The 12844-nt window shown below is 45.7% G+C and overlaps 1 protein-coding gene across 1 annotated transcript in view; it reads right to left on the bottom strand.

Moving 5' to 3' along the window:
- Positions 1-3047: 3047 nt before the first annotated feature.
- Positions 3048-12844, bottom strand: part of ANKRD33B (ankyrin repeat domain 33B) — a 41117-nt gene continuing 31320 nt past the window's right edge. Inside the window, exons 3-4 of the mRNA XM_069808852.1 lie at positions 12605-12745; positions 3048-6246 (exon numbers count right to left, since the gene is read on the bottom strand). Coding sequence (XP_069664953.1) covers positions 5396-6246; positions 12605-12745 — 992 coding nt within the window. The 3' untranslated portion in view covers positions 3048-5395. The remainder of the gene's footprint in view (positions 6247-12604; positions 12746-12844) is intronic.

Raw genomic sequence — 12844 nt, 5'->3', positions numbered from 1 at the left:
CGGCCAGCGTTGCTTCTCCAAAGGGCAGGCCTGGGCACCTTCAACATATTTAGCACAGGTACGCAGGGAAGGACCTAAATGATGTTCCCCGTTATTGGCTGTTATTTTGATTTTTGTGCTCACCTTGACTCATAACGTGTTGGTAGACGGGTTACTCTACTGTCTAGAGAGGGTCCCGGGTGGCCAGCCTGCTGGGTGACAGGTTTATCTGACTTTCTTATTTTCAAGATGCTGTTGGAGACATTTTCCCCAACCTCAGAGCAAATCTTTTATAACTCTGTCCAAAGTCATTGCTGAGTAAAAAGTGTCAAAAGAGAATGCTGGGAAACTGGCTTTCCTCGACGCTTTGAGCACCCGTTTTCAACACCTTTGCACTCCCTGAGCGCAAGGTATCTTGCCAGAAACGGAGGAGACGCTGAAGGAGGCTCACATTGAATCACTTACTTTTTAAATAATATATTCCTTAGCAGACCAGAGCAGCTTTTGTGGCTGCTTTTAACTCTTGTCTACACAACAGTCAGAAAAAATTGGGTCAAGAAGCCAATCTTGTTTTAAATCAGAGTCACACCGTAGACATTGACATATTTTCTTTCCCCCTCACTGCCTCCATTACCTCTTGTCCACTCTTCCAAGGATTATCTCTGCCCACTGTTATCTCTGATAACGCTAGTTTAGCAGTTTTCAGTGACTTGGAATTCAAAGATTTAGTTGCAAAATTTACTGTATATGGACAGTGTGCGGAACTGTCAGCCCAGTATTCGCCTGCCTCGAGAAGATGGTGGCCTGGCTGCTCAGCTGCTCTCTCTGCTGAATACACTCCCTGGGTGAGTAATTAGCTAAGTAATGAAGCAGCTCTTTAAATGAACCAAATGGCCATATGGGTTTGTAATTCTACCTGTGATAATTTAAAGGGAAGAAAAATGTGAGGATAATTCCCATTTCCTACAAATCTTTCTGCCCTACTTACAGGCTGTAACTTTCCTCACCATCTGCAAACCAGTCCAAGCCCCTTTCCTCGGGGTTCGGAAGAGATAACAAATGAAGAGCGTGTCCGTCACACGGCGGGATGTTTTCTGGAGCGGCCCAGCCTGCGGTGGGGAGATCTTCCTCAGCCCGGGGCGAGCGCTGGCGCCGGGCGACGACATCTTGCCCCTTCCCTTCCCTGCTCCCGTCATTCTGTCTAGCTCGTTAAATTGGCAGAATACTAATCCAGCAAAATGCTGGAATGTGTGGGCAGGACAGACGGACCCAACTGCCCGTTCCAGCTTGTTGCCCACCTACGGCCTCCGGGTGTCTAACCAAACTGGGGAGTCTTTTGTCATGAGGCACAACGAGCAGACCTAGCAAAACCAGGCTGCATCGCATGAATTACGGCAAAAAAAGAGCAGGCTTCGGTTCAGACCATTTGCAAAGTGGCATATCCTGCATAGTGGGTCCCGATTTCAGTCACAGCTTTTGGAAGTTTCCTGCTGAAATGCGGGTGTTTAAAAAAGAAATACCCTCAAAGAATGTTGCCATTTTTCTATTCAGGGTGGTTTTTTTACCGGCTGCTCTAGAATCAGTCCCTTAGCAGGAGAGCAAGAGCATTCAGGACTATTAAGAAAAAGGCATTCATTGAAGAGGCCCAGTGAGGATTTTTGTCAAGGCTTAAGGAACAGTTTTCATTGGCATAAAGAAAACCCAAATGACTAATACATAGTGACACGAGGAGCCAATTGCATGTAATTCTGCGTTCCCACCTGAAAAAACTTGCGTGGTCTTCTCCTTGCAACACCATTGCTCTCCAGAGAGGAGAGCACAATATCATTCTAGAGAGCATCGGGAAGCGCTTGGGATTTCGCTTTCCACCATCGCTATATTAAATCCCTGTGGCTTACCGCAGAAGTAAGTCAGCCCGTCAGGCTGGGTGCTTCCCGGCGAGTGAGCGTCAGGCGACGAGAGGCTGGCCGTCACGCCAAAGCTCGCAGCAAACCGAGACGAGCAGTGGCCGTGAAGGCAGATGCAGCCTGTGCTCCATATTCACGCACAACGCTCGGGAGCACCGTTCCCGCTAACGTGCCGGACTGCAGCCTGGCGCTGGAGGAAGGCAGGTCGAAAACCTTCCTCCGCCCCAGGAATCGGTGTCCCCTTCCCCTCTGTGGGAGCATCCTCCCGCAGCAGCACCTCTGCCTTCCCTCAGGGGCTCCAGCTGCCAGGAGGTGCTCCCAAGGGTTCCCATGCTGGTTTTTTAGGAGGTAAACTCTTGTTCGAGTGACCAGGAGCCATCTGAAGTACAGCAGGTATTGCTTGGCATTTCACAGTTACGGCTGTCTTGGGGAAAAAAAAACAAAAAAGCAACAAAACACAAAACAAACCACTCCATTTGTGCTGAAATCAAACAGAAATCAAATCCTCGGCAGCGGCAGCAGCTCAAGGGGGACGGACGGCTGGAGGAGAGCCAGGCGTGCCTCCTGCCCTGCTATGGTCCATTTGCTGCAGGTTTCTAGAAGCACATTTTGTGGGAGCTTTGCCCACTGCAACCTGCAGACCCTTCAGAGAGACAATAAAAAAAAACAAACGAGAGGCACAGCACTTTGGATGAGGATGGTGACGAAGAGGAGGAGTAAGATGGCTGGAGCGGGGGGCAGTGAGGCAGCAGGGGAGGAAGGCAATGAGGAGACACAGTCCGGTGCCTGCGCTTCCCAACCTAGCAAGTGCAAAGCTTTACAGAGATGCACAAAATGGAGCCACGCAGTCGTAAGGATGCCAGGGGACTGCAGCCTTGCAGCAGAGCAATGTGGCCGCAGGTGATCAAAGCCAACAGCTTCTCTCCCCACTGAGATGGCCAGCCAAAGCCCTAAGTCGGGACAAATGTAGTGGTTTTCTTTTACTCCTAGGGAAAAATTCACAAGGAGTGGAAGTTAACCCACAATCGCTCCTTCCAGGGAAACCAAACTGCTTTCAGATGGTGCTGATTAGTCCACTGGTGAAAGTGGGTGGGCTTTTTGGTCTACTGAAAAGCGAAAGGCAGCATCCCCAAACCACTCTGAAGAATAAAGGTCGCCAAATAAGTTTAACAGCTTGTGCCTCTTTTAATGGAAATATCACGTTTATACATATATGCACAGTAAAGTACAAAGGGTTAGAAAACAGGCTTCATTTTCAGCCCCTAATTCTAACATACTGTACATTAATCCCTGAGAGCACCTGTTAATTGTATGTCTCCTGCAAGGGATACTGGGAGTGCAAATTCAAGTGTTCACCTGCAGCACAGGTCGCTTTTCAGGTACTGAATCTGAATGCTAAATCTTCAGTACACTGGGTTGGCAGTAAACAAAAATTAATAGTTAAGCTATTCAATCCAGTGTACCAATTCAAAATCCATCCTGATATCTTTGCCACAGACAGCTAAAAGATTGTCTTCCTACTCTGCAAAGAAATGAGTTCAGCTTATACTCTGGTCACACCAAATCCATTACAAAATTGGTGCCTATGAACTGCACAGCGCTGATGCAGTCACAAGACTAAAATCCTCTTTATATCCACAGGGCTGGGGAGGTTTATTAGCAGGGTGCATATTCCTCCAACTCTGACCTGGGGGGGCTACCTGGCAACTGAGTCTAGCCAGCACAGCTAGTCCAGCAAGAGGTACAAAGAACAGGCTGTGTGGAAAAATCCTTGTTTCACACGTCTGCCATAACCCTGACCCCGCAGACGCTGGCTAGCAATACCAATCTGGGTGCTAGTTTTCAGTCAACTGAATTTATTTCTCCCATGGCACGCACAGTTTCATTACAAGTTCAGTGAGACCGTGGCCAGCCTTTGCGCTGTGGGAGTAAAGGATGTAGAAATCTTCCCTCTCTTTAATTGAAGGGAGAAGCTGGTGACAGCAGCAGCTGGGGTCTGCTTGGGCTCCGGCAGAGCAACACCGTCAGGAGAACACACCGCAGCATGTTTCATTTCAAATGGGAGCAAAGCCTGAGCAAAAACATAGCCTGAGCACGTGCTGTGTGACTTGCTGTTTGCATTTGACCTCTACTTTTATGAATGTGGTCTTTCTTCAGCAAGCAGCAGGTTTACAGCCCTTCCTTACCAGAATTTGCTGGGGTTTGGCATGCCATTCAGACTGACTGCTGGTCAAACCAAACGAAGCCTTAAGGTGGACCACAAGAACCTGCAGCAACCTGTGGGAACTGCCCCTTGGAGATGCACTCACGTACTAGGGAAGGTTTTCTCCCAGTGTTGAGACAGAGGGGTGAGGTACTGCCCTCTCTGGGCACCCAGAGGCGTACTACCACAGCTCCCAACAACATCTGGCTACCATTTCCAAACGTTAGTGGCCAAGCTGCCTGATACTGCATCTCTGACTGGATGTTCATAGCATATGGCTGGACTTAATACCTGGGAAAATTGCTTGAACTTCTGGAAGCTGCATAATTTTCCTGTCCTGGCTATAATCTGGAAAGGCTCACAATAAACCTGGTGTGTTTTTTTCACAGGAACTTAAAAATCAACCTAAAAAAAAAGCCCACCTGTGGCTCACCACCTCCCTTATTTCACAGTTAAACGCAATGACAAAAAATTCCCTGAGACTAAAGAGGAGACAACAGATAGCAGATACAGGGAAACTTAATGGGGGAAGCAAATCTTAGGTGATGGTAGCATGCAAAAATTAGCTCAGCTTCTCTGTTGCTCCAAAGAAATCAGTCCCTGCCCCTGATTTATACCTGCAGAGGATGCGAATACCTCAACTACAGAAATATTTCATATGCAGCCCTTTTTATATTCAACAGAACAAACAATAGCATTAAGAACTGCATCCATACAGACTGTATGGAGCTGTACAATTTCATAGCTATCCTGCCTTAAACTTTGATTACTGGAATTAAAGTGCTTAGTATATTCAAAGCAATTGTAGACCTGGATTTTCACTGCCCACCAGCACTGTGGTATGTTTTAAACTTCACATTATTACTATAAAACCTTGCAATATGTCTACCTAAGCAAGGAGAGGGAGGAATGTCTAGTGTCAAAAGCACAACTCCTTAATTTTGTCCCTTACAAAATGAACAAACACAAAATATGGTCCTTTCACACCCATGTTGGTTTTTCAAGCTGTTTCTCAGTCATTCACCTGGAACTGGAAAAAAAGGAAACCGCAAAAGGACTGCACCACTTAAAACTTCCCATCAACAGTAGACAGGTAAACTTATTGAGTCCTCCACCTGAAAATACTTTCCTGCTCCACCATCAGACACACTGTGGCATAGCCCTTGCCCTGTTTCTGCACCTTAAAGGCCATTACTCAGTATTCCAGCTCTGTGAGCAGTGGGCATGCACGAAGGCATTCAGTCTGTTATCTTGCTCAGATAACAAGACTAACGGCTCTAAAACCTTCCAAGCAATTGCCCTTAAATCAGGTCCTGCATCTGGCAGGAGACACCTGCCTCTGCTTTTGAGCCTCTGCTGCTTTTTTCTTCTCCTGTTCCTCCGCCTTCTTCCGCTCCTCTTTCAGCTCCTTGTATCTCCATTTGGGAATCTGCAAATAAGGGTCATCCTTCGCACTGCTCCTCCTTCTCGCCTTTTCTGGCTGGAAGGTGGGTGGAGGAGCTTTGCTGATACGGACTTTGGGGATGACAAATCCCGGCCTGACGCTGCTCCGTCTAAGTAGGTGGAGCGGCAAGAGGCTGGCTTTCCTAGTAGCTATGGTGTTCACTTGAGAGACTGCAAGGCTGATGGGCTGCAAGCTGGCTCGCCGGTCCTTCTTCTTGGGGATCAGTGTGACCTTGGAGTTCTGAAATAGCTTCTCGTAGCTGCTAAAGTGATCTTTGTCCTGAGATCGGATCTCCTCGGCTCTCTGCTTCCTAAGGATTTCTTGCACAGCCAGTCTGCGTTTCCCCACAGAAGGTGGGCTCCCTGGGCACACAGTCCGGCACGACAGAGCAATGAAAGGACTGCCCAAGCTTGTTGTCACCTTCACCATGTGGTCGAGGACCCCGTCTTCTTCTGGGCCGTAGAAAGACCGGAATGGGAAAGCTGCCCTCATGCACTCAGAAATCCTCTGCAAACAGCTTTTTGGCTCTGCGGCCTTGGCAAGAAGTTCCTTCATCTTTGGCCATTCTGGTTTATATTGATCACAAAACTGTTCCGGGCATGGCCTGTCCATCAGCTTTTGCATGATGAAGGCAGACTCTGATCTTCCTGTGTAACAAGCCCATTCCCATGAAGTCAGTCCACGGCTTGGGTCAGTCGCGTGAACATTTGCCCCTCAAAGAAAAGAAAACCAATTAGTGTTACTTAATGAAACTGCCCACATTTTGTTGCTATGATCAGAGTTGAATCAGGCAGATCCCTGCAAGAAAATGTCACATACGACACTGTTGTGGTTTAACCCCAGCCAGCAACTCAGCACCACGCAGCTGCTCACTGCACTTCCCCCCCACCCACTGGGATGGGGGAGAGAATTGGAAGGAAAAAGGTAAAACTTGAGATAAACACAGTTTAATAGGACAGAAAGGAAGAAAATAATAATGATAATAACAACAATAATAAAATGACAATAATAATAAAAGAATTGGAATATACAAAACAAGTGATGCACAATGCAGTTGCTCACCAACCACCGACCGATGCCCAGTTAGTTCCCGAGCAGCGATCCCCCCAGGCCAACTCCCCCAGTTTATATACGGGAGATGACGTCACACAGTATGGAATGCCCCTTTGGCCAGTTTGGGTCAGCTGTCCTGGCTGTGTCCCCTCCCAACTCCTTGTGCCCCTCCTGCCTTCTTGCTGGCTGGGCAGGAGAAGCTGAAAAATCCTTGACATGGTATAAACACTACTTGGCAACAACTGAAAACATCAGTGTGTTATCAACATTCTTCTCATCCTAAATCCAAAACATAACACTATACCAGCTACTAGAACAAATATTAACTCTATCCCTGCAGAAAGCAGGACAGCCACACAATAATATTTGTGTTGAAATGAACATGCAATAAGGAGAGATCAGGTTCCTGACTTTCTAAACTCCTGATTTATTTTAAAAAAAATAATAAAAAGAAATTCAGGCTGCATATATGAAATTCTCTGAAAACAATGCAAAGAATGACATAATGAATTTCAACTGTGTTGAATGTTGCCTGCCATTTTAAAATCCATTCACTTGAGCTCGCAAGAAAAGAGTGATGAACATGGAAAGAAACAATTCTGTACACAAAAATCCTTCCCATACAGAATAATGGGCTTTGCACTGATTGCTGCCACTCAGAAGAGAGATCTTGAGCTAATCATCAGAAGGTCCATGAAAATATCAATGCAGTGCTCACTAGGGGTGAAAATAGCAAATAAAATACAAGGAATTTCTAGAAAAGCATTAAAAAATAGAGAAAAAGTAGGGAAAAAAAGGAAAAAATAAAGAAAACATTAGGTGTACAATTAAGGATCTCTTATCTCTGAAAGGACACTGCAGAATTAGGGAAAGTTGAGAGGATGGTGACAAGAGTGATTAAATATAAGGAAAGTTTCCCTACAAGTCAGAGAGTAGATAATGGGTGAGATGGACCTTCAGTCTGAGCCCAGAACAGCTGTTCTCATCTACCTTAGAGAACCACCCCTGAGGAAATGAAGTACCTGTTAGCAAAAACATACTATTATCGCCAAGTGGACCAGCCACGAGAGGCGACTGGGACACACGCTAGACAGCGGAGGCATTGACATTTGAAGTACAGTGTTAGGTCCTGGAAGGAAATGATTTCTACTGGTTATTATCTTTCAGCCTGTGTGTCCCCATGCCCAATTTACGATCTTTACCCATCCAATTCTGACATCTGTCCCCTTCACCATTCTTTCCTCTCATACATTTCTGCATCCTTTTCCAGCTCTCCCTTCCTTTTGATCTCTCCCTGTTCCTATAAGCTCCCTCACATGGGCTTCTGCCCTTGTTCTTCACTCTTTTGCTTTTGAGTGGGGTTACACAATTCTCCTTCAGGGCACCTGGCTGCCTGAAGAGAGGGTACAAGAGTAACAGGAGGAGCAAGCATCCTAGTCTGCTCTACTGTATCCTTTACAACTTCTGTAGTACTATATCCAATGCTGTCACATTCCCTGGCAACCAGAAAATTGCTGGGAATTCCTCTCAGTTCTGGTATTAGGGTGGGAGCATGGGCATTTGTCAATGAGGATGGCACGTGCCTAGCTCTGCTCACATAGAAGGGCTCTGTAAAAGACAGAGGAAGCTCAATACAGAGTACACCTTTGGAAGAATCGCTGCAGAACAACGAGCAGCAACAAGTGTTTTTAGAAGCTGAAGTCAGCAAGACACTGTTGCAAACACCCAACACATTACAGCTAGTGAATGCTGAAGAGTACAAAAGATCTGTCCAAAAACTAGCTTGGTGTCGCCAATCAAAAAGACACTCAGAGACGTGTCGAGGACTTGACAGCCAGCATCATATCCTCTGCATCACACCCAAGTGATCCTGGACATACCACCTGGGCACACATCTTCATGTTTTAGAGTATTTGGGTATGTGGGTGAGTGAATGAAATCCATAGGAGAATGAGTGAATACTCTCTGGTTTCAGGCAGTCACGTTCTTAAGCTGCAAATCCTTTGTTTTATATTCTGCCTTTAAACTTCAGCTGGTCTCAGAGGGAGCTTTGCACTCTCCAGAATGTAGACTTTGTTCAGCAGCTCTGCAGCACATTCCCTGGGACAGGCACAGGCACTTTGCCCAGCTGCTTTCAACATAACTGAGCTCTTTAACATTCAGTTGTGGTTTACACGTTATCACTTGCCCTGTAGATAATCTCTGGGTTTCTTGAAAAAGTTGCAAGCTGGGATATGAACAGGCTACAACATTTGACTTCTTGAAGGGCTTCTCTGTCAGCTGAAGCACCATTTTCCATCAGCCAACAAAAAACTGACCTACACAGGTCTTGTCACAAAAGAAAAGACATTCTCTCCCATTGCTTTGGAAGAGGGAGATGTCCAGAGACCGAGACCTGAGGAAAAGGCTGGAGAAACATCATAACAAATTATTTTTTTCAGGGTGGATTATCTCAGTGACAGCATTTCAAACTAGCGTAAGGGGGACTACATATAAGGAATGGTAACCGGGAACCAGTTTGCAATGGGTCCAGTATAACCTTCCCCACAAAGGATGTTTTGCCATTACAGAAAAACAGAGGAAAAAGGAGAGCATGGGGAAAGTGATCAAAAGCTCAGTTTTAACTCTATTAAGTACTAGTTGATTCCTAAGTCTCTGAGAAAATCCCTAAAAAGAGGATACTAAAGACACAGACCAAGAGTGAATGTGGATGGAGACACCCTAAGCAGAAGAGCTGATCTCAGTTTAAGTGTAATTTAAGTGATATTTGCAGAAAGGACCACTCAGAGAGAAAGCACAGGGGCACTGCAGGGAGTCAAGCACAGGGCCCAGACTGGAAGGCAGAGAGGAGGCCAAGAGGAGGAAGAGCGAAGCAAATCAGAGTTCGTTAGCTGTGGACTGAAGAAAGAATTACGAGATCTCAAAGGCAGCAGGGCTTGATGAAGTTCATGATTGCAGAAGCTACAGACACACCAGTGAGGGGAGGAACAAAGACATACAAAGACATGTCCTCCTGCTCCACCAGCCTGGTTTTGAACCATCCTACCCAAACTTCCCACCCCTCAATCTCTCCCATCTCAGGCTAGCCTCTTGTCCTGTCCCCTTCTTAACACTTGCCTGGGTCTGCATGCCTTCCCACTAGAGCTGACTGGGAACCTGGCAGATTACATGGAAGTTGTTTCTTTGTTGTACATGTAACAGGCAAGGATTTACCACAGGAGGAACAGCAGCTAATGGAATTGTCCCCAAATATAAATTCTAATGAACAGTGTGCTCTGCTTGTAAACAAGGAAGAGGTATAGACAGCTGCTTACTGTTTTCTTCAAGAAAAAGACATGCCAGCTCTGATAGGGTGCAGCTGTGAGACCCTGGATCAGAGTTGTGCAAAAAGAGCTGTGTGAGAAAGTGCTCACTGGGGACCCCCCCACTTTGCCTGGGGGCTGCACTGAAGCTCAGATGCTCAGCTCTGGTCCTTGCCCGAGCTATGTTGCAGCTATGCCTGCGCCTGGCCACGTGCCTTGCTGATTTGGACCCTTACCCACGGACTTAATTTCTTGTTTTGACCTCAGACCTACCTTGCCGCTATGGACTTGCCTTGTCACCGCAGACTTGCCTGGCGATCACTGCAGTACCGGCTGATCCTGGTTACTGTCACCAGCCCTGCTCCATTTCTTCGAGGAGCGACTTTGTTGATGAGGCCAGTGCCTCTGTGTGCCTTGCTGTCACCCTTGGCTCACCTCCTTTTGAGGAGAAGCCCACTCCTGCTGCTCCCCGACAGATGAATCCCCAGGTGTTTCGGAAACTTTATCTCAGAAAACAATACTACAGAGTATTGAAATCCTGATCTTTCAACAGAAATCAATACTGACTTTGTACCTTGTATCACAAAGTCTCTTCTAAGGCGTGATGTACTATAGTGGTATTGATTTTCTGTACAAATCAGGAGACATTTCTGAACAAACTTGTCATTCAGCAGAATGCCTCATCTGGAAGAGACATGAATAGTCATGTCCCTTTTTAAATGCAATAGCAGTCTTATTGAACCAATTGTCATTTCAGTGTAAGTATAGCCTACAGGTTTTCTTTTAAGAAAACTGCATTTGCCACATGCCTTGATTTGCCTGCAAAAGTTGCCCTGAAGATCATTTTCAGTACAACTAGTTTGACTGCACATGCTCCTTTGGGTTATCAATATCCTATTTGATTAAGAAGGTTTAATGTCCCTTGAGATGCAAAACTGACATCCGGAGTTTAAAGACAGGGAGTGAAAGAGCTCAGGCAGCTGTTACCAACCTGTTTTATACGCAGTATTTAAAGCCCAGTCTCCAGATCCACAGCCACTCCGACGACTTTACTAAAGCAGCGCTGAGTTTACACTGGAGATTACAGCAGGGCTTGACACGTGAATTACAACTGGCATTTCTGTGCTCCCGCTCAGGCTGGCTCGCTTGCTGAATGCTGGCAGCAGCGCGGTCCTGGCAGCGCAGCAGCCTGTGACAAACTGCCGATGAGCGACCGGGTTGCCCCCTTACTCGCTGTGCGCTCACGAATAGCAAATTCACATGTTCCAAAGACTCACTTTGAAAGAGCAACATTATGGCCAAGTGTCTCAGAGCGCCTTAATCTTGTAGTGATTGACCTTGGCCACCCTCCAGGAACAAAAATTTCAGAAAGAGCAGTCACTTTGACAATCCAGCTCCAACCATCTGTCACACGTTGCAGTTACCTCTTCCCCATCTGACTGTGTTAAATCCATGCTTAGGCAGCTAGAAAGGTGAGTTATTTTCCTTTACTGACCTCCTGCACTGCTGTAAGTAGGCGCCTGTCAATAGAGGTCTTATCCAAACCACTAAACAGATACTGGGTTTAAAAACCTCCCAGCTGTAACTCTTTTCTAAAGACACATACCTGCTTTGTAGCTATGCAAGCAGACCCACAGCTGATTATGGGTGTTTTCCCCCTGTATTTCCATACAGTCTTATGTTTTAACATAGAATTTTGCTGGTTTATTTGTGAAATTGATTTGTTCACCAAATCTTTTAATAGCAATTTCTTTCACCTTCTTCAGCAAACTAGCACTGTATTGTCAGCAGTCACTCAGTATCCCTTAAGCCCCAAACTACTTCTAAATCCATTCTGAATGAACAGCTCCCCCCCTCTCTACATATCACCAGACTGTACAGTGCTAAAAAATAATCAGATATTAAAATGGATGCAGGCAATTTACCACAATTCCTTTGTGGCCCCTTTTTTGAGCTGAAAATGTGAGGACCTGCAAAATACTCACCAAAACAGGTATATAAACTGCCATTCAGAAACGCAGCGTATATTAACTCTACACCTTCTTAGCCAATGGATAATCTTTGGTATCCTCACTATCTCTGATGCACAAACAGGGTGATACAACTTTCTGTAGGTAAACTCGATATGGAGGCTAACAAAGCCATTTTCTGTCTGGCTAAAGGTTTGTTTTCCCCACTATTCCGTTTTCTTATGAATCATGAAAACGAGACGGTGACTATTCAGATACCAGAGGCAGAAACCACATAGTGAACTTTGATAGCAATACTTTTTGTACAAGAAGTAGAATAACAAGGACTGAGTTATCTACAAAGATGGAAAGGTTATGAAATAGCTTCTAGTGACCAAAACAGAAAAAACAAGCTTCCATCAGATCTCCAGGGATAATAATAGAAAGCCATGACACTGTAAGGTCAATTTGACAAATCATAAGGTCTTGGGATTGAAGTTTCATTTTAAGTGATACTTTATAATGGGCACTGGAAAATTCTGAACTAGCATCTGCCAGCATCAGGCAAACTGAGCGCTCCTGTACCTGCAGCACGTGGCTTCACTGCCTTGTCTATGACTTATTTAAAAGCTGCACCCATTTCCAGGCGAGGCTGCACCACACCTCTCAGAGTAAACAAGAGCCAATTTTCTTCTTGGTGTTTGCGTGTGGCTGTCTAGTATTTACAGTTAGATGATGATGAATAAGCAGCAAAGCATTTTGCCTACCTGCCAGCATCAAGGCTTTCACACATTCAGTTCGGCCCTGCATCGCAGATTTCATCAGTGCCGTGAATCCGAACGCATTCCTCTTCTCAATATCAAGCCCAGGAAAATAGTTCAACAAATAGTTTGTAATGGTTATGTGCCCTTTGAAGAAATGAAAAAGCAGAGAAAATATGTCACAGAATTAAAGCGCTGTCTCAAGGTTAAACCAAAAATTACTCCTGCAGGCTTGATAACTGGAAA

This window comes from Haliaeetus albicilla, chromosome 21, assembly GCF_947461875.1.
Source record: "Haliaeetus albicilla chromosome 21, bHalAlb1.1, whole genome shotgun sequence".
Taxonomy (NCBI): Eukaryota; Metazoa; Chordata; class Aves; order Accipitriformes; family Accipitridae; genus Haliaeetus; species Haliaeetus albicilla.
The sequence above is the reverse complement of the archived record's forward strand: the minus strand, read 5'-3'. Positions and strand labels throughout refer to the sequence as shown.